Raw genomic sequence first — 25,883 nt, 5'->3', positions numbered from 1 at the left:
TCCTTGATCAGAGCAGGATGTTTACTTCGGGTCCAGCTCTAGACACTATATTCCAGCTTCAGCCCCAGAGTCGCTATCCCAGCATATGGGGATAGGGCTGGAGGTGGAATCACTGAGGAGCTGGCACAGTGGTTCTCCAGGTGTAGGAGTCAGCACTTGGGATTCACTGAGTCCTCTTTTCTTGGCAGCAGCCATCGGAGAAGACAGAAGAGGCATCGTGTAGGACAGTGAGGCCAGAGTGAATGAACAGAGGAGTGGCCTCAGGCTGGAGAGGGGCCAGAGAAACGCAGTGTGGGCAAAGGGACCTCCCTGTTTTCACCAGGTAACCTGCAGGGTTGTAATATACTTAAGATGCATTTGCTGTGCATCCATATGGATAGGCTGCATCATCATGGCTAGGCTTTGCGAACGGAGATTAAGGAAGGCTCTATCCACATTTATTACAGGCACGCTGGTGGCTCATGAGGCCAATATGAGATAGACATAACCGATTGCAGGATAGGCTGCAAGCCCGGGGAAAAAGTCTCACCTTAGAATGGTGACATGAAATCTCCTTCTGTTAACCATCATGCATTTCTTAGTACGTAAAATCTATTTAATGAAAAGCAAAACATCAAACAGTGGATCGATCAACTTGTGCCCTGGCTGCAGCAGATGCCTGACTGCACTCAGCAAACAGAAGGTGCCTCTGGGGACCAGTGAGTACTCTGGATGCTAATGCTGTCAGAGCTCAAAATCTAAGCTCTCAACAGAGAGATCTGAATAATTTGCAGTTAAAGAAACTGCTTTCTGGTTCCTTCAGCTTCAGGAAGCCACAGTGGCAGATGGCCAAATGTGCAGTCAGTTGGCTGCAAGACCTTTAACTCATCGGACCAAAAGTTACTGCAGAAAGAAAAATAAAAATCTATCAGAGGAAGTTGTTCACGGATAAAAGTCTTCATGCATGGTTCCGCGCAAGTTTCTTTATGCCGTTCCTTCAGTTTTAGCTCCATTACAAGTGATTCCAAACCTTCTGTTTCTGAAGGTCTCATTCATTCAGGTTGCTTCTCCTCTGGCATTTCATCCACATGTCCTGCATAAAGTTTCTGAAGGCTGGTTCTTCATGACTCTCCTCAGTCACTGGGGGAAGAAGTGACACTCCGGGGCTATTTCAGTACTTGTTCTACTTGTGTTACTGAAAAAAAAGCTAGAATCAGGATAGCCAAAGCAACATAGAAAGTCTATTCCATCTTCAACTACATTACGGGGCAAAGGAAATAAGTGATCCTACCCATCAGTGGAACAGGGAAAGAATGAAGATTGAGTCTGTGAGCTATGTAAGAGAAAAATCACACTGTAACAACTTAGAAGATTGCTCCAAGACCACAGTCACAGGAAAAGGGAAGAGAGCCAGGGGCAGAAACTGTAAGGCCAAAAAGATGATGGACACATCTGTGCATAATCAGGTTCAGAAGTCACTGCATTCTCTGGTTTATGTGTGTTATACACCTATTAATTACTTGAATAGAAAATTTAAAATTCAACTTTCACAAAGGTTACAGAGTGATATCCCTAGAGTGACCATTGCAGCTGAGCTTCTGCTACAGATTCTGACACGTCAGGTGACTGAATGTTTGCTTGTTTTCTAGGCTCTCCTTACAGTCCATCCAGGTCATGAAATACAGAGGGGATTTCTTGACTAGACAGGCAACTTTTAGACCTCATTCCCTTACCTTCATGGTCAATGTCATCAGTGTTACCCTCCCTCTCTTCTTGCTCTTCATCAAGAGTTCCTCATTGTTAGTATTAGCTCAGAGGGACCCATTGCAGAAGCATCAGGTCCTTGAAGGGAACAGAAACGGCTGTACACAAACCAGCTTGCTAAAGGTAAGGTTTCTATCTGCACAGAAACCCAGCAATGAACACCTGCTCTAAGGGGACAGAAAGCTGCTTGTGGATCCCAGACACAGGACAGACTCCATCAGCACCTACTCGGCTCATATAAGGAACAGTGCAGCCAACAGCAGAGCTTTCTCATATTCTGATCTGACTGTTTCACCTTTTCTAAAGTATTTCATTATTTCTAGTAGGTCCACTGCTTTAGCTACACAGTGGGGTTTCTTCCAAACCTGTGACTGACACAAGAAGAGCTAAGTGTGACCAATCCCACAGGAACTGAAGCCCCACTCCTCTAACATGGAGCTGCTTTCACACTTCTTGTGAGGACAAAGAAGCACGGTATTACTTCACAAGGCAAACTCTTCAGAAAACTTCTGCAGTAACCTTTCTCTTCCTGGGGAGGTACCTGTGTGTGCTGCCCTGCACACACACACTGCCCATGTCCTTCCACAAGTGTTCCAGCTGCTCTCTCTTTTGTTTATTTTCAGCTTCCTCCTGTAGATAAAGATTTACATGTGGATTCTGAGAACATTTAAAACATCAGAAGAGAAACCTCACTCAAGCCCAGCAGTCTGTCCCCCAGTCGGAGAGCAGAAGTCACTCTCTGCAGGTCTTACATTTCAACCAAGGTTATTCAGAACTTCTGACTAAGCATGGAAAGCAACCTCCAGTATGGTGGGATTCTAGGACGTTTTCAGCAGCACCGGGAAGCCAAACTCTGTGTAGCTGTGCCTGCAGAGAACTGTCGTTTGGACAGCCAGAACTCAAGGTGAGCAGAGCTACTGATTTTGCACTGCAATTCAGTCTTTCTTACTGTCTAAGTCAAACTAGTACTCTTCACTTTCCCCCTTACATCTCTCACACTTTTCCCCTCACATTTTCTAGACTTTTTCTCCCCTCACTTTTCTCCTACTTTCCCTCTCATGTTCTTCACACTTTTCCCCTCACGTTTCTCAAGACTTTCCCCCTCTCGTTTTAGCACTTTCCCTTTCATGTTTCCTGCCCTTTTTCTCTCCTCAGGTTTTCTGTCCTTTTCCCTCTGATGTTGCCCACCATTTCCCCTCATGTTTCTTTCACTTTCCCCCTCTTTTTTTCACTCATGTTTCCCACCCTTTCCCCCTCATGTTTCCCAAACTTTCCCCTTTGTGTTTCTCATAATTTCCCCCTCACATTTCTCATGCTTTTTTCTGCTTGTTTCCCACCCTTTTCCTGTCCCATTCCCTGGCCTTTTTCCCATGCGTGTTCCCCATTTTCCCCCTTCATGTTTCTCACACTTTCTCCCTCACACTTCCTGCCCTTTTCCTCATCACATTTCTTGCCTTTTTCCCCCTCGTGTTTCCCACCTTTTCCCCTCACATTTCCTGGCTTTTTCTCTCCCCCCATGTTTCTTATGCTTTCCTCTCACGTTTCCTGCCCTTTTCTCCCCTCACATTTCCCTCACGTTTTTTCACTCATGTCTCCTGCCCTTTTCCTCTCACATTTCCTTCATTTTTAAATTAACTGACACACGAGGTTACAGACTGGCTTGTGGGTTTTGTGTGTACAGAGCAAAGCTGCAATACTGCATAATGAGCCTGTTGTCTGTTAATGGCCATCTACACAGAGGGACAGAGGGGATGACAGTGACCTCTCCGCCTGTCCTGTGCTGCTCCGGGCCAGAGCCATGCCTCGCCGTGGCCAGGTGCGCCCACGAGCAGGCCGCGCAGGGTGCCGCGGGTGGCCGGGCCTGGGACGGGAGGGGCCGCGGAGCGCGCTGGGAGGCTTCGTCTCCCGGGGCCCGCAGTCCCGGCTGCCATCTTGTGCGTGGCGACAGCCCCAGCAATGCGGGTCCCATTGCAGTCTCAGGTGGCTGCAGGCGTGGATGCGCTTCCTGAAAGGTACGGGTGCTGTTTCCCGTCTCTGCAGGGACCGTTCGCGGCCGAGGCCGCCCACCTTTGCTGCGAGCCGGGAGTTGACACCCACCCACCGTGGCGGCATCCGCTCGCTCTAGCCCTCCCTCCTGGCACGCCCCTCCCATCCCTGCCCGTTCCGGTCCGGCAGCGTGAGGTCATTGGCCCCTCGGGCCCGGCAGCCGGAAGCGGGAGATTTGAACGGTAACGGGCTCCCGAGGCGACTGCGCTGCGGGGTCGCTGCTCCCAGCGGGGTTGAACTTGGGAGTCTCTTGGTGGCACCGCCCCGGGGACCAGGACTCGCTCGCGCCTGTCACCGGGTAGCCCTTACGGAGTCCGCCTCGAACTTGCCTGTGAGAGCAGCCGCCCTCCCCGGGGCCGCAGCCGAGCCGCTTCCCGTGCCCGAAAGCGTGAGCGCGGGCTACGATCTCTCCTCTCAGGAGCTGAGAAGAGCTGCCTGGCCCCTGCGGGTCGCAGAATGGCCGGAGGTGACTATGCGGAAGTTCTCAAGTACTATGAATTACACGGAACAGTCGGCACAGGTGGGCTTAGTCTGGGAATGCAAACAGGTGTATGTGACGTGTTCGCCCGCCTGAGCGTTTATCTGAGCAGAGATTAACTGTTACTGCGGAGGCTGTGGATCATATTTCCAAGGTGTATTTTGCGAGGCAGAAGTGTGGAAATGTAGCTGGAAGGTAGTGGAGTGATCACTTTTTCCCCTAACAAAGGTGCTGCATGCTGTGCATATAGGACGTGTTCCAGGGCGATTGAGGTCACAGGTGAGAAAGCTTGTTGCCATGCAGAGCTTTACACATCTCTGTTTCAAATTCTAGGTGGGTTTGCAAAGGTAAAACTTGCGCGGCATCGTCTCACTGGTGAAAAAGTTGCGATAAAAATCATGGACAAACTTGCTCTACAGGTAAGTCAAAAGATACTTCTAAGTCGGTAACGTGCTGTTCCTGTGGAGTTCTTGGGAACACAGGTGCAACTGTCTCTGTGGGCTGGTGGTGGATGCTGTGGGCTTGAAAGAATGTTAACAGAGCACCACAAAATTCTGTGCCCTCATATGGAAAGGGCAACATTCTCTGGCTGTAAAACTGAGGGAGTTATAGATTTAAATAATGAATGACAGAATAAATTACAGTAATTCAGACACAGTGCTGATGAGAATAGTAGCAATTGTACATCTGTCACTTGGGGCTTTGCTGACTAGTGTGTGAGCAGTGACAGAGCTGGAGCTGCTTGAGTTTGAGCAGTTGGACTGTGTGCTGTGACATTTAATGTTGTGCAGTAGTCTACTTACTGTGATGTACAGGCTGTCAAACTAGTTGGCAATTTCATAGCTTGCTGTTGCGTTCTCTTAGGATGATTTGCCTCGTGTTAAATTAGAAATTGATGCCATGAAGGACTTGAGTCACCAGCACATTTGCCGGTTGTATCATGTGATTGAAACACCTAAGAAAATATTCATGGTTTTAGAGGTAAGAAACCGTTTCTGCTATGACAAAGGTCCCTGGGTTTAGCTATAGCAGCAGATGGTAACTAAGTCCAAATGAAACAATTCTTAGAAAGTCATCTCAATGGCAAGTGTGTCCAAGGTGCCATAGTTTAAAAATAAAGCTGGCAATATGTTCTGTCCTAACTAACTTTAATTCCCATCTCATGCTCCAAAAACTAGCACCAGCGGGATACACAGGACCCCAGAACTCCCACAGAGTTGTCACCTCCTGGGCAGTTTCTGTTGCCTGTGATGTTAAAGTGACATGTCTATAGCAACACGTTGGGCAACAGTCGGGCTCCTGGGCTTGTTGGGTCTGTTGCAGGCTGGCCTGGGACACACTTGGATGCTGCTGGGATAAAGCAGAGGGAAAGGATGAGTGCTTTCGTTCTCATTTAGATTTCATGACTGTATTCCAGATGTTTTCTTTCTCCTACCTTTGTGCAGTACTGTCCTGGAGGAGAGTTGTTTGATTACATAATTTCTAAGGACCGCCTTTCCGAGGAGGAAGCTCGTGTATTTTTTCGGCAGGTTGTTTCAGCAATTGCTTATGTGCACAGTCAAGGATACGCCCACAGGGATCTCAAACCAGTAAGTCTGAACAGTAGTCAAATTTGCACAAATAATAATGAAGACCCAGTTTTATTTCTCAATATGGAGCAGGTTTATCTAACATCTTCTCTAACGTTTGCTGAAAGAGCATTATTTCTACTTGATGCATTGTTCCTCAGCTGAGCTGGATGTGTCTGTATCTGAGGAAGGAACTTCCTCTGAAAGAGAAGCAGAACAGTGCACTCAGTTGAGACTGGAGCAGACACAGATATGATTTTGGTGCTTAGGCATTCCTTCTATCCTCTTTATTTCAGCTTGTACCCAGAGAGAGTTGTTATGCTTCCTCTCTGTTGTGCAAACTGTCGTGCCCAAAAGAGAATGGTGACCCCCACAGCTTAAACGAGTGGAGACTCGACAGGGCGCAGGGGGAGGGACATGCCACAGGACCTGTGGCTTTGCTGTCACTGCAGGGTTTAAGTGTGGGTTTAGGGAATGGAAGCCTTGAGACCATTTCTCTTTGAAGGGGTTAGAAGTTTGCATGTTTAGAGACGCTGGCAACCCTGAGAAAAGCAAATTCTTACTGTACAAGCATTTTACTAGGTAGCTCATAAAATCATTGTCTCCAAAGAACTTCTCTCCAAGGAAAACCTTCATTGCATCTCTTGGAAGGAGTTGTCTCCTAGCTGACAGGAGTGCTGACAGATTTATAGGATCATGTCATACCTTGGGTGGGAAGTGACTTCTAGTGGCTTCTGTTTGAATTTGTTGCTCAAAACAGCATCAGACTGAGCTTCTTGGGGCTTTATCCAGTCACATCTTGGACCTCTCCCAAGGATGAGGTACAATGTCTCTGCTTTCTTCCTTACGAAGAGAAAGGGTTTTCCTTAGTCCCAGTCATCATCCCACCACATGCTGCTGTGGAGGGGCTGACTCTGTCTTCAGGCCCCCCCTTGAAGGAATTAAAAGGCTGCTATGAGACCTCCACTGACACTTTCTCACCCGCAGAGTGTCTCTCCCTCAGGCTCTCCTCACTGAAAAAGTGCTCCAGCATCCTTGGCAGGCTTGTGCCTAACCATGGAGCTTACCTTAGTTTGATGTCTTTCCTGTGCTGGGGGGGGTGGGCAGAAACTCGATGGGCTGCTGAACAGAGGGTGAGTCAGTTCCCCTACTCTGCCAGCTCTGCTCCTTTTCATACCACCTGGGATATTGCTGGCTGCCTTTTCTGCCACGACAGGCTTCTGCCTCACACTCAACTTCCTGTCTAGCAAACTTCCAGGCCCTTCTCAGCACGTAGGAGCTCATATTCCCTGTTCGGAATACAGGACATAATCATTAACAACTGGTCAAAATCTCCAGAGGAGAGCTCTAGGTAAATTCTAGCTGCTAATGGCAAGAAGAAATAATGAGAAAGGAAATGTTGTTTCTGGAATGACGGGTTACAGAAGAATTCATTACTGCTTTCTCTTTTACTAGGAAAATTTGCTGATTGATGAGGAACATAACCTGAAGCTGATAGACTTTGGACTTTGTGCAAAGCCAAAGGTAAGAGTGTCAGTTGCTCTCACAGAGCAGAGCTAAATCAGCTACAGCGCACACATAAGAATTGCAGATGTAACTTCAACGTGCAGTGCAGAGCCTTGCATTGAATTCAAGCTGTTTGTCTAGTTGTTGTCCCATTGCTGGTTTCTTGGTGGAGCCTTAACAGTGTGAGAAAGAAGTAACCTGCATGTTCTAAGCAGAATTTCAGATCACTTTCTCGTCTTATACTTCATCTTTTATCCCAATCTAAGGCAGAGATCACCTTGTGTGTGTAGAGTACCTGTACTGTAAGAGTTATGTTGGTGTGCATTTTTCCCCAATAAATTTCGGTGGCGTGTGTCTTTTTCCATAAGATTTGTCTGTGTGTGGAGATTGTGGATCAAATCAAATAGATTCCCCTTACATTTACAAAGCATCTGGATCCATATGCTTGTACAGAGTTGTTTTCCAAGTTTAAAGTTGATTTCTAGACTGCTGCTCTGTCAGCTTCACCTGTGAGGTAGGTGCTTGTAAGAAACAATTTAATGGGAAGAAAGTCTTGCCTGACCCAAAGTCCTCGGATTGTTTTAGCTGACTCAAGTTAGAGCACCTTGCAACCACTGTCTTGATGGTACAATGTCATCTTACTCTGATCTGCTTAGAACAAAGCCCAGGCAGAGTATTTACATGGTTTTAATAAGGGAGCATTTTTTTGTGGTTCTTTATGAAGTTATTGCTTTAAATATTGGTATAAATATCCAACCAGCCTCATGCCCAGTAGCTCTTGGGTCACTGCTTCCCAAGTTCCATCTCTTCTCTTTGTGGTCATGAAAGGAAGTATTCCTATCGGAGGAGGAGCTGCAGAAAAGACTAGTGGGATAACAGGTGAATGAGCAGTTTGGGATCTGAATGTTTGCAGGACACTCATGGCCGTGGACAGTTTTTGCCTCGTGAACCCATATATTATACCAAAGCAAAATATAAGGTGGATGTCGATAGACAACAGAGGAAAATGAAGCCTCTGAGACCTCTTATGTTGTTGCTAGAAGACACCATCTGTGTTAGAGCCAATGCTTCTGTGTCATTGATTTCTTGTCTTGTTCTAGGGTGGCCTTGATTACCATCTGAACACATGCTGTGGAAGCCCAGCTTATGCAGCACCAGAGCTGATTCAGGGCAAAGCATACATTGGCTCAGAGGTATGTAGCACAACTGTGGATTAGGGTGGTTTTTTTCCTGCCTCCTTTGTATTTAAAGGTGGTGAGGTTGAGATACATTCCCTTGATGTCTCTCTTCAATGCCACTAGATAATGTTGCCTCAGTGGCTCTCAGAAGCTGTATGACTGACAGCAGTCACAGCCTGGAATAGCATATCATGCTCTTAGCCAGCTGGCTTGTTCATGTCTGACTAATCCTTCACTGTCTCCAGGTGTTACTCTGTGTTTTAGTGCCCTACAAAAAGTAACTTATACTCCTTCCGTCTACATTATTTCAAGCAGCAATTTGTTAATTATTCAACTCTTGTTGTGAAATTTTTATGCAGTCTCAGTGTCTTGTGTACTTTACCTTTAAATTTGTGTATGAAAACTTGCTCTTTGTACTGTGCAGTGTAGTAAAATTAGAGAGAAGAAAAACTGTGCAATTTATCCAGCTTTGATTCCATGTCTGGAACATTAGGGCCTGCTACTTGCCTTTGTAAATCCATCCAAAATGCTGTAATTGCAATTCACTCAAACTTAGCTGGCTCTACTGTTGGGTGGAGTCAGTCTTTTTTCCTTTACTGCCCTTTGCACCACTGTCCCTGTCCTCTAACTCTTGTTTTCTTTTTTTGTTTTGTTTTCCATGAAGTCAGTGCTTCTCAAAACCTCCTTTTGCTTTATGATTGAAGTGTGAATTACAGTATGAGGCACATGGACTTTGTCATGACTGTATAGAAAAAACAGAGGGGCTTTAAAGCTGATTGTAACTGTGCTGATAGGTATTGTAATCGGTAATACATTTCAGTACAAAATCCCTTCCAATGAGTTTGATTTCATTTTTGCTTGAGACATCCTCCTGGGCTGAAGGTAATGCAGCAATTTGGTGACCTAAGGAGAGGATAATAGTTTTACCAGTGCTCCAGCTTGAGTGAATTGAAAACTGAATTCAGGTTGTGTGCTTTCACTTGGAATGTAAAGACTTAGGGAGCCTACTTTTAGTGAGTTGCATGTGCCAAAGAGAGACAGTGTTAGCTGTGTCTGAGCCATTTTAGACAGATCAGGTTTGTGAACTCTCACTCTTTTATTTTTTAGGCAGATATTTGGAGTATGGGAGTACTGTTGTATGCTCTGCTGTGTGGTTTTCTCCCCTTTGATGATGACAATGTCATGGCTGTCTACAGGAAGATACTGGTAGGTATTGATGGTGCTAGAATACGTGAGGAACAGGCATCTCTAAGCATTATGAGAGGGTTTTGCTTTCTGATGACAGAACTTGTTGAGCTGTGCTTTGGGCAAAAGGCTTATTTGTGGAATTTTGTTATGCTTTGTTACTTTTCTGATCAATATTTTGTTTTGGATTTGTTTCTGTCTTCCATCAGCCTTTGCAGGACTCTAGGCCGGTCCTGTGATACGGTAGAAAACTGAGCTTCAGTAGAAGCATTTTCTTGCTAGTGGCCCAGATTTTTGCGTCTGAGTCTTTATCTATCTTCTCCTTGTATTTTATGGTTTACCAAAAATATTGTTCTTAAATGTCAGCTATTCTCATATCTAGGAAAAGCAGGATTCTGCATCTGCTCTTACACCTTCCTCCTCCTAAATGAGTTGAATAAATAGTAAGTTATATAATTAAGCCATTGGTTCTGTTTCCCTGTAAACTCCTCTTGATGTGGCTAAACAGATGCTGTTTTTTATCACACATGCACCTCTGCCAGCCACTTCTGAGCTGCCATAAAATCTGTGTTGATAAAGCTTACACTAAGTGAGTGGGATGAGGAACAGCAGTGTTCAGTATGGGCTTTGGGTTCATCTATCTCGTTCTCCTTCTCTTGTCCGGAGTCTAGTATGTTTAAACCCCCCTAGGAAAACTCCTTGAGGTGTTCAAGGGCTACTTTGGCAGGAGGCAGCTGACACTGCTCTGCACAGGAAGTCTTTTTAGCGTGCTAACAGTCTGGTCTCCATGAAGCACCAGACTAGTTCATCAAAGAGTGTGGCTTTTTATTCTGGAATTGGAGCAGACTTAAATACCTGGATAGAAGATCCCTAGGAAGCTTGGTTTGAGTGGTTGCAGAGAACTTTAAAAAATAAGGGAAAAAGAAGAAAGCAAAGGCTTCAAAGAGGTTGTGTAAAGGTGTTGATGTTTAGATGAGGTGCCATTAAAATTACATGACTTCCATACTCACAATTTGCTGATGACACCAAACTGGGAGGGAGTGTCGACCTGCTGGAAGGCAGGAGGGCTCTGCAGAGGGATCTGGATAGACTTGAGAGATGGGCTGATTCCAATGGGATGAAGTTCAATAAAGCCAAGTGCAGGGTCCTGCACTTTGGCCACAACAACCCCCTGCAGCGCTACAGGCTGGGCACAGAGTGGCTGGAAAGCAGCCAGGCAGAAAGGGACCTGGGGGTACTAATGGACAGGAAGCTCAACATGAGCCAACAGTGTGCCCAGGTGGCCAAGAAGGCCAATGGGATCTTGTCCTGTATCAAAAATAGCGTGGCCAGCAGGAGCAGGGAAGCGATCCTTCCCCTGTACTCTGCGTTGGTGAGGCCACACCTTGAGTATTGTGTTCAGTTCTGGGCCCCTCAGTTCAGAAAGGATATTGAGGTGCTGGAGCGGGTCCAGAGAAGAGCAACAAGGCTGGTGAAGGGACTGGAGCATAAGTCCTATGGGGAGCGGCTGAGGGAGCTGGGGTTGTTTAGCCTGGAGAAGAGGAGGCTCAGAGGTGACCTCATCACCGTCTATAACTACCTGAAGGGAAGTTCTAGCCAGGTGGGGGTTGGTCTCTTCTCTCGGGCACTCAGCAATAGGACAAGGGGGCACGGGCTTAAGCTCCGCCAGGGGAAATTTAAGTTGGATATCAGGAGAAAATTCTTTACAGAGAGAGTAATCAGGCATTGGAATGGGCTGCCCAGAGAGGTGGTGGATTCACCGTCCCTGGAGATTTTTAAGCGCAGATTGGACGTGGCACTGAGTGCCATGATCTAGTAAATGGACTGGATTTGGACCAAGGGTTGGACTCGATGCTCTCGGAGGTCTTTTCCAACCCAATCGATTCTATGATTCTATGATTCTATAGTCATAGAATATCTTGAGTTGGAAGGGAGCTATGAAGTCCAACTCCCTGCTTCTTGCAGGACTACCTAAAACTAAACCACATGAGTGTTGAGGAGTGTTGACCAAATAATGCTAGTGCTGAAGTGTGCTGAGACAACCAATGAGGTTTTAAAGTTTAGTCTGGAAGTGGTCAAAACCCAATCGTGTCACAGGTGTTAAGATGCAGTCTTACTATATCCACTCCAAATTTGTTTTAATTTCATGTGGCTATGAACTGGAAATTGCTTGAAATGAGAATACTCACCCACTGTTCTGGAATTTAATTTCACACATTACAAATCCTGAAATTTATTGTAATCTCAATTTGGACCAGTTGCTCCAAGTCAAATCTGCTGTTTGAATCTAATTAGAATCGTATGACTTACATACAATGTTTCTTTCCTCAGAATGTTCCACCTCTCTTCATTTGGGAATACTAGAATGAATGTCTTTTGAATGAAAAATCAAGTTGTGGTGTAAAAAAACCCTTATATCTGGTGTGATCTTATGCACCTGGTAGATATCGCAACCTATCCGGCATTGCCCATAGCCCAGTAGATGAGAATTGTTTGTTACATCATTTTCTGTAGCAATATATTAAAAGCGAAATGTAGATTACATACATTACTTAGTTTCAGAGTAAAACTGCATTGTGAAACACCCAACGAAGTATTCACAAATAACCTTTTACTAAGGTCTGTAAAGAGGTAAGCTAAATTCTTTAACCGTGATGTCAAAGCAGTACATACTCTGCTTAGAAATGCAGGCTGCATATAATGCAAATGTTTTTTCATTGAGGAATTTATCTGTAGAAAGAAAACTGCCATGACAAAATGATAAGTACATTATTTGACAATGACTGTTTATTAATTTTATTTTTTTTTGGCAATTTTCATTGCGAAGTAAATGATCCTTGATGGTGAATTTGGTTTGGTTTTTAGCCACTGTTGTACCTCACCTCTGAAAGCTGTTTTCAATTTTCTTCTAATTGAGAATTAAAGAAAACCAACAGTAAATCATTTGATTGAAAAAAACTTACCTCTTAGACCTGTAACCTTTCTCCTGTCTGCAGTATAAGATTGAGCATTAGATTTAACCTGTTCAAAAAAAGAATATCTTAATACTGAGGATGGTGTACTTTTAGTGTCTGAAAAGTATTGCTTTCAGTGAATCTTCACATTTCTGAGCGCTAATATCAGTCATTCATACTCCAGCATGTTTGCACTTCTAGAACTTCAGTATTGACTTGATACAATGGATAAAAGAGCAGGTTAGCTGCAAAAGTGGGCAGAGATGGAAGTTTCAAACAAGCTGAATGGGTTGAAACTACAGCTGGTGATTCAAACATGGTATTTTCCTTACTGATGCAGCTGGGTTTTAGTACTACCTTGATGTTTATTCAAGTCATTCTTAAAGCTAACATGTTCCTGCTATTCTTTTTTTTCTGTGTGCAGATGCTACTATTGTCCAAGTACTTTAGTAGTTCCTTCTGAGATTCAAGGTTAGTTCTAAATCCTCTTCTTTTCTGCAGAGAGGAAAATACAGTATTCCAAAGTGGCTCTCTCCTAGTAGTACACTGCTCCTTGACCAAATGCTGCAGGTAAAGGTATTGTTTCTGTTGCACAGGTCTATAAAGTACTGTTACATAGGTCAAAACATTACATCACTGAAACATTTAAAAAGAATTCAGTGTTTGAAAAAGGAATTTAATTCTTATACACTTTTGAAGAAATTATTACCGTTGCCTTTGGCTCAAAAATATTTGAGAATGGAAATAATTAAACAAAGTTTAAATGATTTAACAGAGTCTTTGAACAGCTTGCTTCCGGTTGTTCTTAATGTACTATAAAAACAAGAGCTCTTTTGTAAATGAAGGTAAACTTACTAAATATGTATTTGGGCTACGCCTAGGGAATGTAGTCAGTGCTGTATATCCCTGGGACATCTATTGTAACTTGACAGTTTCTGTAACTGTCCTTCACAGCTCACATCTTTGAGTGTGAGCTTCCTTTTGATGAAATTCTGAAACAGTATTGGTTTCCATTTTTACCCCTAGCCACCCATTCTGTGTAGAAGACGAATTATTTTTTCACTTCTCCACAGCTTAATTATCACTTTGATTTTTATTGCCCACCAGGTTGACCCAAAGAAGAGGATTACAGTCAAACACCTGTTAAGTCACCCTTGGCTTATGCAAGGCTACTCTGATGCTGTTCAGTGGCAAAGTAAATACCCAGTAAGTACTCTGGTCAGATGAATATTGAACTGTTTAGTGTAATCTTTACTGGCTTATTACCATCCTTACAGTATGGGGGTGTGAAGGCATTTCTTCAAAGATGAACTTTGAGTTGGCCATGGTTCCTTTCTGATTCTTTAACTGTCAAAATATTATTATTTGCTCTTGATTTCTCTTGTGGAGAAAATTCAAATGTGTTTTCATCATATTCTGCAGCTGAATCTGCAAAATAACTGAATTCTCATCAAAATGTGAAGTATTTCTTCATATGAATGACCAATTCCTTCTCCAGGCTGCTTGATACTTTGTTTAAGGTGTAAAACACAAATATTCTGGAGAGCATGCTAAGACATGATTATGGTCTATCTTGTATGTAGTCCTCACTGAAAATATGAATAAAAAATTCAATCTCATTGAAAGAATGTTCGTGCTGTCTCTCTGTCGCTTGTTTTACTTGTGTGAGAGATGAAGGCAGAGGAAAAAAAACAGAATAATCTGGTTGTCAGCAGAAGGTGCTGAGAAGTTCCTGTATGTTGTCACCAGATGCCACTGTTTCTCTACATAAAGAAGAGCTTGACTGTGCTCGCAGTGTCAGTGCTACTAGCTGGCTCTGGAAAAGATATGCATGTCTAGTGGCTTTGGATATTTATGGACAGATGAAAGAACAGCCTCTTATCTAGTAAAAATCTCACCTCCTGTTGGGTGGCTTACTTGAATTCACAAGCTCTCAGCTGTGAGTGGCCAGGCTGTGAAGTTGTATGACTTTTGCAGTCTACTCCCTACAATGTTTAGTTATGATGCTGAACATTTGAAAGACAAGGTCTAAAATCATCGTTGACTATTGATTCAGCCCACTGGGTTTCATGACAGCGTCACTGTGAGGTGTGGATTATGAGACAACTTGAAAACCTCATGTTTCAATATCCATCGTGTTCTTACAGCTGGGACATCTTGATGAAGACTGCATAACGGAGCTTTCTGTGTTTCATGAGCAGAGCAGGGAGACTATAATGGAATTAATAACAGAGGTAAGGAGTATATATCAGTAACTTACAGAAATTAATGATGGTAATAGAGTAAAAAAATTGACTGTGTTATCAGATACTGTGTTATGTATTCTCAAGTATGACATTTTAAATACTTTGCAGATTTAAGGAGCCCCTGCAGAACTAGAATCTGGCTGTAGCTTGTAACTATAGTTCTGAAGTTCAAATTTGTTTATTTCTTTTTACCATTTGATTGTACTCATGATGTTTCCTAAATCTTACTGTTATTTCCCACTATGGTAAAATTCTTCTGAATCTCTGGAAGTTAAAGTAGATTTACAGAAATTTATATTTGCACAACAGATGCCATTTGCTGGGTTAGCTCTTTGCTTTGAAATGGTTCAATAAGTAGCAGGTGAAGAAAAAAGGAGAAAAATATCAGAGCAACACCAAGGTAGACTACAAAATATGTATTTTTTTGGAGTTACTATTCACAGTTTTTTAAAAGTAGTGAGTCACTTTTGACTACAACTGACAAAAGTTGAACTGACTACTTCTAGAAGAATTGTGCAAAGGTTAGCAATAACATTGCAAGCTGTAGAAGAGACTTAAAGCATACTCCAGCTTTTACCTGAATCTGAAAATTCTTCCTTAAAATTGAATTTTTTGCTTCTTTGTAATTGTTAGCAGTGACAATAGTTGGGTTTTTTTTTCAACAGTTGGGTTTCCCATGTAACTGTAGCAGAAGCAGACTTTTAAACTGTGTGTGATACTTACGATAGGTTTGTGGAGTCGATGCTCCTTGTTTTTCAGTTACAGCAAATGATCAGAAAAGTCTGTCTACATGGGGAAAAGTCCTTCCAAATAGCTTTGTGATATTTGCATAGTCCTTTACTGAAGGACTTCTAATCCCTTATAACTAATTCAAACTAACTGTATATGCTGCAGATCTATCAAACATGGTGCTTGTGTTCCTCACACAAGCAGAGTTGCTGAAAATCCTGCGAAAAGTTGGTGCTGTTTGTAGGGGAAGAATGGGCAGGAGGGACTTCAAAAAAATCAAATCTCTGGTTAAAATATTGGATAAACCCAGTTACTAGGTTTGCCATTCACTTCAGTAGATAGATCCTGATCCCAGCATTAGTTTCCATGCTAGCACATGAACTGCAAACTAACTTGCGAAGAACCTTCGTAGTGCCTGTTTCATGATCTCAGACACATAAAGTGAATCACCTGAAGTCTGAAATTACGCTGTGATCCAACATTAGGGTTGCACATCAGGTGGAAAAACTTGCAGAGACACAGAAATTTTCAGAAGGCTGAGCTTGCCTCATATTTGCAAGGTTTCCAAAGAGGAGATTAAAATACTCTTTTTCTCTCTGTGTCTTGCCAGTGGAAATATGACCAGATGTCAGCAACATACCTCTTGCTTCAATCCAAGAAGGCTCGCGGCAAGCGTGTGTGTTTAAGGTTTCCATGTCTAACACAGCATGCCAGAACCCTGCCGTTGGCAGGCCTCAAGGTAAGCTTGAGTTCAGCAGGATAGCATCCTGGTTAAAATCCTGCTCTGCATTGACAAAGCTCTGCCTGAGAAAACATGCTGGTGCTCTAAATATCATTAAGAGAACATGTATGCAGTCAGCCAAAGTCTTGGTCATTAAACAGTTGAGTCTTATTAACACGACCTAGCAGCTGGGATGCTTCTATGGATTGGCTTTATTGGAATACCTCTGGCAGGACACAATGTATCAAGTGCTGCACAGAATCCCTCCTTGGCTCATGTTAATGGGCCTAATCCTCTGTTGTCTGGCCTGTGTGATCATTCCAGATCTTGTTCTGTGATTACTAACTTCTTACTGCACTCCATGTTTCTCTCTCTATATTTTTGTACCTCGGGTTGCATTTCACATGGCTTAGTAAGGAAAATCTGAAATATCATGGCATGTCACCTGGGCAGCCTGCTTTGAGATGACATGGGCACTGTGTGAGCTGTTGATCAGAGAGCCACTCCTTCCTCATCTGTTTCCTTTGGGAACATAATCCTAGAGAGGACCCGGTTTATTTTGAGTAAAGGAAACATGTTGCTGCTTTTTTTCTGATGATTGGGATTTTCAAGCAGTTTTGTATATCTTAAGGGAGTTTCTATTCCTGTAGTTTGATAGCAAAGTGCACATAGGGCACTTCAGAAATTGGCCAAAGTTGCTAAATCGCTTGCGGTGTTGTATATAATATGCAGCTCTATGAGCTGTTGGTGATATTTGTCTGTTAGACAAACTGAGAAGCATTCAGTGGAATCTCAGACTTAGCATTAGCCATTCCCCTTTGAGCTGAGGCATCTGTGTGAAACTGCTTGAATGTGCTGTTTTCTGTGTAGAGGCAAGCACTCAGGAGAAATACTTTCTTATGTATCTGATTCAGTTGTGTTTAAATCCTTTTGGTTAACCCATACAGCTTCTTTGAGATGAGAATTGTAGGCTTACTAGAGCTGCGTAACAGATCGTGAACCATAAGTGTTTCTCAGGATGCATAATGTGACTTCATGATCATGGTAGGTTAGCCTTCTACACTCCAATGATTAAATGGAGGTTCTCTAGGTTCTGTTGCGCTGATACTGTGAAGTTACTGTATTGCTAGTGATGTCCTAGGTAAATTGGTCTGGCAAATGCTACTAACTAACATATGCATTACGCCTTCCCAGGTGACGGTGGGGAATTGCTGCACAATACAGCAATCCATTAATCCTCCAGCAGCACTCAGGACACATTTAACTTGCTTGTGTGTAGATGCTGTGGGTGAATATCAACTGAATTTGCTGAAACACCTACCTAGAAGAGCTCTCTAGCTGAACCTGGTCTAATGTGAAAACAACCAAGCAAACAGAACCTTTAATTTAGGCATTTCTGAATTTGGTGGCACAAGCTTGTACAGAATACTTCTTTATTTCAAGCAGTTTAATGTGGAAGGATATTGCAAAAAATTCACCATGCCATGAATTTTATCTGGAACACAGTAGCCCAGGTATCCTAATCAGGCATTCATGTTGTAATGGAATGTGATTTCAACTGTAATATCAGGCTCCTAGATTCTTGGCTGTAGTTAGCAGCCCTCTGGTAAGGGCTTTTGAGTAAATCATCATGGTAGGTCTGGCAGCATACCAGGGAGCTCTGTCTCTATTCCAGTAGCAATGAGAGATCAGTTCACTGTGATATCCTTGATCATAGGCCAACAGAAACTTACCTGCCAGCAGACATAACTTCCTAAAATGGTATCCATTCCAGCCAAGGACTACCAAATGACCGTGTGCAGTTTCACTGAAATACTATGGAACAAGGCATCGGGAAGAGTTTCCCGAAAATAACAAAAGGTGTTGGAAACTAAGGGTACCTTGATATGCATCTGACTGTATGTGGTGTGAGCCATGACGGTTAGCAATCTTGGCTGAAGTTATCAATTCCTTGATTTAACAAATGACAACTTTTTTGGGGAGCTACCCATCAGATGAAAGGTTCCAAATGCTAGTTCCAAGTATGTGTTTACCTTTATCCAGCCCCCTTTCAAATTTTGCTCTATTCTTTTACTATTAGGATTTTTGGTAAAAAGAGGTTGTAGTCCAAGCCTTGAATTCAAAGGTGGGTATTTCTATGAGTTGCTTCTCTTCTTGACACAGGTAATGAAAGATGACTTGGCAATGATGCTTTGAGAATAGTTTCACATCTGCTTTTGATACAAATGACAAATCCACAATGATGATATTAAAACTTAGGTCACCATCATGGGAACTTCCATTATTAGGAACTTAGAAAGATATTAGATTTAGATTTTAATGGTGCTTTTCTGATGAAATTCTACTTCTAAGCATGCAGTGGAATCTCAACTGAATCTTTCTTTTCAGTCTGAAAACATTGTGATGTGTGAAGACATGCCAGACTGCAGTGAAATGCCATGCGCGTTTGGATCCATGGAATTTTCAGATACAGCTTCACTGCTTAAAGAATCTCCTTTAGAAGAATTTATTCTAAATACTCATGGAACAAAACAGGTGTTTGATAAACTATTCTTAATCCAAAAACTATCTCATTGAACATAAAAATTATTGTGTATTTAAATGTTTAGTGGACCCTAGCCAAGATGAGTTACAAACTAAGTAATGAGGTGTTTTAAATATATAGGCTGCACATATGTTGTGACTTCCTCTAGCTGTAGGTCATGATTGATTTTTTTTATAACTTGACATCCAATTTGCATAAAATTAACATCTAGAAAATGAGTAAATGAAGATTTTAAAACTGCCTAGAAAAAATAAAGTGGAGCGAACAAGGTCTCGGAGCTAGGCTAGAGCTGCACAAGTCTCCGAAGAAGTGCAACCTGTCTGTATTGAACAACAAAATCCAGTGAAGCAATTAAAATTTTACAATTAAGCCAAATGAAAATTCTTAGCTGTGTTTCAATGAGTTGGTCACTAACAGTTTTAAATGGGCAAACAAAAGAGTTTAGAAGAGCAGATATAGTAGTGGCAAATTACTCAAGAACTTTATTAGCAAGTTATAGAAGGAATCAGAAGTATTGAAGAGTTTCTAACTATTTTGCTCTATAGGCAAGCATTGTACGGTATTTTTAACCTGCTTCAGAATTTCCTTTTCTGTAACATTCCTGAATATGGTCAGAATACCGCAAAGGATGCCTCTTTTCTTTCTGTTACATCTTTTGTAGCATTCAAAGCCTGATGCTCAATTGGATGATACGGAATTCACACTGTCAACTCCAGTGACAAAAAAAGTGGCATCAAAGAAGCATAAAAACAAAGAGAATGTAGAGACAGAGTCAGCTTTAAGAAATGAAATGCCCTTTGCACTTCCTGCTCCAAAGACTCCTTTTGCGAAGAGTCAGATTGAGACACAGGAACAAGCCGTACCCCCTCACACACCTGCCTTCAAAGGTACATGGAACGTAACTAATGACAGCTTAGAACATATATGTGGCTTGGGAATTATTGGAATTCAAATATGAGCACAATACTTGTGCATCCAACACATCTGTTTCTGGAAGACTTCTTTTGTCCTAGTCACCATCTTGATTTTTCTAGTACATCTGGTAGGGTGATGCAAGAGTTTTAACCATGCATCAGGGCATGTTACTTGTGTGTTAAGAACAGGAGTTATTACTGCTCACAGTATCACCTATGAGTTCCTTTTGACACATTCTAATGTGGAGCTAAATGCTGTGTTCCTAAAACTTGCACCTGGTTCTGCTTTTCCGTGAAGGTTGAGAACATGATTTCCTCAACACTCCAGTTTTCCTTTGTGATTACCTGAAGTGAAAATAAAGGTACACTTTTAGTCATCTGCTTTTATTGCTACTTCTAAGAGAAACCTAACTTTTGGATTTCTCATAGTTGCATATCAGCATTTTCACAGGAACAGTCCATTGTAGCAGTGAAAATACTTCTGTTAACAACATATAGGTCTTGCAGCTATGCAATAAACCTCAGAGATCTGTCTACATTATGTCAGCTTTTCTGAGTAATCACGTATTTCAATCCTCAGCCTGTCTAGTCACGTACATGTCCTGTATGTACATTACTGTTTCTTTCAATGACTACCATAGAAGTTTTGGTGTTGATACTGTAAATGCTATCTCTGTCCTTCAAATGCCAAGTGCTCCTTGCAATAGGAGAGTCATCTGTTCCAGATGCTAAGGAATATTGTTCAGGAACAGTAAGTCCTTGCAGACTGATTCAAGGAATAAGGGTTCTTGGACCTATTGCTGTTTAATGTCATCCTTCGTAAAGGGTTTAAACAATTGCAATAAAAAGACTAGTCTTTCATGAGTTTATCTTAAGATTGTGTGCGATAATGTGAAGTCTGACATCACAGTAAGTTTAAAAAGCAAAATAGGTACTCTCTGAAATGGGAAAGGCAGAAACACTGTTTTAGCTCACTTATTTAGATTTTTGATTATTAAACAATGAAAGCTAATTCTTCGATGCACTGAAAAATCTTTGATTCAGGAAAGGTATTAATACTTCCCTAGAAGTAGAAAAATGGAAGTATTCATTGGAAATTTTGAGGTTGTTTGTTTGGGATCAGGTGCAACTCTGTAGAAAGCTGAAACTTTGAACATTGAAGTTGGGTTTAATTGCACCAACTCATTTGATGACTGTTTCACTTAGTGTTTTCTCCTGCACATTCAAAACCATGCTCTGCAGACATTGACTTTTTAGGCTGCTATGTAACATCTACATCATGTATTAAACATGGCTATATAAACTTACACCCTTTGTATAAGGGAAATGGATCAGTGAAGAACACAACTATTTGATGCAGTGGATTGCTCAGTATTTATTGTGGGCGCAGTGGCAGAGCAAGAAAGCAATTCGGATCCTGAAATTCCTTATATTGAACTGCATTGCTGACTTGTAGAGCAATGGTTTGACTTGTAGAGCCCTGGGGAAATCAGTTGCAGTTTTAATTTGTAGAGTAGAGGTAGTACTGTTGTTGTATGAAAAACATATTTTATCATTTTGAAAATACAGACCTGAGATAGAAAAGGGATCTGATTTTTGAAATAAATTATTAATAATGAGAAATTGTTGCTGAAGAAAAGAAAATCCTTTATGCAAAGACATACCTGTTTGGCTTGGATGCTTTCTTTCAGAGAGCCAGTTCACTGCAGTCACCCCAATTAAACCCACAAACCTGACAAACACAGATGAATTCACAGCAGCTGAGGTTCTTCCTGAAAGAAGGTAAGTGTCCAGTTATTTGTGTACACTCCCGATTTAGAGCAGGACTGCCTTAATCCATGTGCTGCCTAGGAAGTCTTGTTACAGCAGCAAGCAGTAATTTCTATTCTCTTGGTAAAAACCTCCCTTAAACCTCTTTCTACAACACTGATGGTACAGAAAAGTTTTAAAACTATGTAACTCAATTATCTTTAGGATATATTCCTATTTTCCATAATGTGAGTTCCTATCCCAGTTCTCCAGAGGACTGCAGTTTCTAGATACATCTCTGGATTTAAACCTTTCAAACTTTTGAACAGAAACTCCTATAATATACTGCACTGGATTTGATTTTTTTTGTTATGGCATGTGTGGTAGTATTTTAGTGACATGTCCAAAAAATACTTAATTTTTTAACACTGAGAGAAAAATAACTGATTGATTTGTTCATGTAACAGATGTCACTCAGTGGAATTAGATCTCAACCTAGGTCACATGGATAGCAGCCAAAAGAAGAGAAAAGCCAAAATATTTGGAAGTCTTGAAAGAGGCTTAGATAAAGTGATCACAATGCTTACGCCAAGCAAGAAGAAACGATGCACTAGAAGTTGTCCAAGGAAACGTAAGGTATGGTTGCTGCGAAAGTCTTACAGGAGAACAAGTATTAGGACTAAATTAATTATATATTAATTATTATATTACAATTATTATTATTATTGAAAACATCCAATAGCTTCAGAAATGGTCTTGTGAAAGCTTCTGTGACCTGTCTTGCCTGCTTTCTACAGTAGGGTGCTCTTACTGTATTGTTGTTAACAAGACAATGCCCCAGTTTTCACAGTGGGCATTTCATCTTTTAGTCTGGACTCAGGCAAGTCATCCGATCCAGGTAGGAGTTTCATCATTGCTGCTTATAGCCCATCTAAACCAAATGTGAAGGAAGCAGAATGGTTTTAAAAGAGCCCTAGCTGACAGTTTTTCATGTTATTTGTAAAGAAATACTGCTAGCTGTCCCACTGAAAAATGCTAACCTTCCTGGCTTAGGTTTCTGTGACCCAGAAGCAATATGTCCATTCTAGGGTCATCCTTAGATGTCTAGGGAATCTGAAATTACACTTAGAGCCTAAATAACTACACCTTGTGAGAGAGTTTCTGACAGTGTCCCTGTAATTTAGATTGTTTAGGTTTCAATGTCACTGCATTCAAGCTGGTTGGCTATTTATCCTTTAGGTAGCCATAGAAAAAGCAGTTCCTTAGGCAGTGTGTTGCACAGAACACTTTAATATTTCATTATTAATTTGTTCTTACTGCAATTACTTATGAGGTTAATATTAACTGTGTAGAATACACATCACATGGCATTGGCATGATACTATTGTAGTGAACAGGACAGTCATTTGGTGAAGCAGCAGCAGTGGCAAATGAGGTAAGTCCAGGTGTGAGCATCTGATCGAGCTGTACAGGAGGGTTTTGGAGCTCAGGGACACCCAAGCAGCAGCTCCAAGCCCTGGCAGGACCCAGAAGCCCTTAGCAGGCAACCAGTTGTTGAGGGGCATTTCCAGAAGTAGCGACGGAGATTTAAAAGCTCCAGGGAGCACAAGTGAACAGGTGGACAAACAGGACGTGTTGCAGCAAAGGGATGTGGTGCAGCAGTTTGCGTGGCAGTTTGCATGGGCAGGGTGTGTGGGGAGGGTGCTGTACTCTGCAAGTAGGTGAAAGTGGCAGAGCACTGGAACAGGCTGCCCTGGGAGGTTGTGGAGTATCCCTTTCTGAAGACATTCCAAACTCACCTGAACGCATTCCTTTGTCACCTGCTTTGGGTGACCCTGCCTTGGCAGGGGTGTTGGACTGAATGATTTACAGAGGTCCCTTCCAAACCTAGCTATTCTGTTATACATCACTCAAATGCAACATATATACTTCAGAAGCTATACAAGGAGGAATTTGTACTTGAATCTGTAGGCAACATGTTTGAAAAATGTGATCACCATGAAAGAACACAGGTTGTGTACCAAGGCATAAGCAGTTCTGCAGAAGCCAGTGATGTGTCCCTTCAGTTGACTGGCTGCCGGGACATCTATTGCGGATGTCCGCAAGTTGTTCAAGAGTTCACTTAGTGCATAAGCTCTTATATGAAGTACTAGATGTGATGTATATAAAGTATACTTTACTTATAACAGTAAATTTTTGAGTAGTAAGTTACCTTTTTTCTTTCTACGTGAAAAGCGGCATGGTGCTGTGCCTGTTCCTTGATATCGGAAGCACTCAGTCTCAGCTCTTAAGGCCATCTCCCAACTGTAGGGCACGCAGCAGGGTGATGGTTTGGGGAAGTTGAAGCATTTGTCATGAAGATTAGCTGTTCTGAAACTTTCTTTGTGAAAACATTTTGCAATGTCTTCGGTTTTAGGAGAGATATTTTTATTTTTTTATTCCTCTAATTGTTTTAACAAGCTGACTATTTTAGGCACACTGCAATGTTACCATCACTCACCTACTGAATGCAGACCAACTGTTGAATGAAATAATCACTGTTCTTTCGAAGAAGCATGTGGAATATGTTCAGAAGGGGTAAGTGTAAAATATGATGGCTCCAACTTATATTTGTCTAAATAGATGTTACTCCAGTCTTTGATAAAGAGAGTATTTAAACTTACTTTCTTGACACCACTGTAAAATAATCTTATAGAAAATGTACAAAGCACTACATTAATGTGTGCGATAAAACTTGTTGACACAATGCAAAACTATGCTAAGTGAGCTCTAGCAGATCTCTTTGACCAACAGTTATCAACCAATAATAGTGAGATAAAAATTCACATCATCTTGTGTCTCATGTGAAATTTTAAATACAAAAAGTTTGCTTGGCTACAGTCACATGACCAAATGGGACAATTTGGGAAGTAACTTACTAATTTTTTAGCCCTCCTTCTTGGCAGTTAAAAGACATTAGCCTTTATCCAAGAGATCAGTATAGTTTAAAAGCTGTGCAGAATCTACACCATTGGTGGGTTAACTTGTAGGGTTTACTAGCTAGACTAAGGTACTGATTGGTTAGATTGGTTCTTACTTCTGATCAAACTCAGTGTCTGTTTCCTGAGTACCCAACACATGAAATAAACATTGTGGGCACTTTTCAATATGCATTTTCTCAAGTTCTTGAGTATTTCAATGATGGGCATTGTAAAACATCAGAGTATACATCAGCCTCTGATGCATTCCCAAGCTCCGAATCTGGAAGGATGTTGGATTGTACCGCAGCACCTTCTCCCATTGTAATGTTTCAAACTGTGCATTCAGATTTTCCTATTTTCACACCAGCTAAGCTGTAACAACCAGAGATAAGAGTGGTCTTGTTTAGGAAAAACATGGGAACTTCCCATCATTCCAGCTCTGAGGATGAGTGTCTGTGGCTAGCCCCTAGGGGTTCCTGTGGCTGGGTGGAACATTGGTGCTGAACGCCTGGTCCTTGGTCATAATGATAACAATAGTACTCTGATAATAAAGTATTCACAAAGCTCTCAGTTGACTAAATTGTGGGTTGTTTCCCAATATTCTCAGTAGCAATGGGATATTTTTTGTAAAGTGGTTTTATTAATTTAAAATTGCATTGCAAAACAAACATTAAATGGTTCAATGATTATTCTGTTTTCCTTTTTGTTTTCTACAGTTATACCCTGAAATGTCGAACACGGTCAGATTTTGGTAGAGTAACTATGGAGTTTGAGTTAGAAGTGTGTCAACTCGATAAAACTGAAGCAGTGGGTATTTGGCGACAACGGCTTAAGGGTGACGCCTGGGTCTACAAGAGGCTGATGGAAGACATCTTATCTAGCTGCCAAGTGTGAGTGGCAGAGGCTTTTATCATGGTGTTTTGGAAAGGTCTGTTCAGAGAAGTAATTCTTTGTCACAGTCACAGCTATATTTGAAAAATCTGTCATATTTCTTCTGTTTTAACCATCCCTTTTTGTACATATGCCTTCTGTACGTTTCCTTTATTAGGTTCATAATAAATGTTCTGCAACTGCAACTTTTCTGAAGCAAAATTCTGTAAGCTGTTCCCTCTCTCATATATTTTTCACATATCTGTGTTAAAAAAGTAGTGGTGTTTATGTGCTGAAGCTTTTTGTGCTATGTCTTCAGTTATCAAGTGCATGTGGCACAGAAATTGTAATTTGCATAATTCTCTTGTCTCTGCTTAAGTAGGATTTATTGAGATCATTAACTAAGTCACAGCTGTGGTTCCCAGAGTTACACTATATGCTCAGTGTTGTACAAAATAGGACTGGCTTCAATAAATGTGAAGTCAAGAGTG

The 25,883-nt window shown here is 41.8% G+C and overlaps 1 protein-coding gene across 7 annotated transcripts in view; it reads left to right on the top strand.

Moving 5' to 3' along the window:
• The window catches only part of MELK (maternal embryonic leucine zipper kinase), a 26,773-nt gene extending 890 nt beyond the window's left edge, over positions 1 to 25,883 (top strand). The window contains exons 2-19 of one of the 7 annotated variants that reach the window (XM_039381693.1): positions 189 to 322; positions 2,367 to 2,647; positions 4,601 to 4,686; positions 5,132 to 5,248; positions 5,713 to 5,856; positions 7,291 to 7,359; positions 8,442 to 8,534; positions 9,627 to 9,725; positions 13,160 to 13,228; positions 13,766 to 13,864; positions 14,806 to 14,892; positions 16,244 to 16,372; positions 18,743 to 18,889; positions 19,561 to 19,786; positions 21,505 to 21,595; positions 22,030 to 22,198; positions 24,036 to 24,139; positions 25,239 to 25,883. In XM_039381693.1, the coding sequence (XP_039237627.1) occupies positions 4,666 to 4,686; positions 5,132 to 5,248; positions 5,713 to 5,856; positions 7,291 to 7,359; positions 8,442 to 8,534; positions 9,627 to 9,725; positions 13,160 to 13,228; positions 13,766 to 13,864; positions 14,806 to 14,892; positions 16,244 to 16,372; positions 18,743 to 18,889; positions 19,561 to 19,786; positions 21,505 to 21,595; positions 22,030 to 22,198; positions 24,036 to 24,139; positions 25,239 to 25,416 (1,842 nt within the window). In that variant the 5' untranslated portion in view covers positions 189 to 322; positions 2,367 to 2,647; positions 4,601 to 4,665 and the 3' untranslated portion in view covers positions 25,417 to 25,883. Of the gene's footprint in view, positions 1 to 4; positions 323 to 763; positions 2,218 to 2,366; positions 2,648 to 4,015; positions 4,310 to 4,600; positions 4,687 to 5,131; positions 5,249 to 5,712; positions 5,857 to 7,290; positions 7,360 to 8,441; positions 8,535 to 9,626; positions 9,726 to 13,159; positions 13,229 to 13,765; positions 13,865 to 14,805; positions 14,893 to 16,243; positions 16,373 to 18,742; positions 18,890 to 19,560; positions 19,787 to 21,504; positions 21,596 to 22,029; positions 22,199 to 24,022; positions 24,140 to 25,238 lie in introns of those variants that run through there. The other 6 variants (XM_039381694.1, XM_039381695.1, XM_039381690.1 and 3 more) reach the window with 6 other exon arrangements.

The sequence above is a fragment of the Pipra filicauda genome, unplaced genomic scaffold (assembly GCF_003945595.2).
Source record: "Pipra filicauda isolate LSUMZ 115617 unplaced genomic scaffold, ASM394559v2 scaffold236_size1216567_pilon, whole genome shotgun sequence".
Taxonomy (NCBI): Eukaryota; Metazoa; Chordata; class Aves; order Passeriformes; family Pipridae; genus Pipra; species Pipra filicauda.
This window is presented reverse-complemented; position numbering and strand designations above follow the sequence as displayed.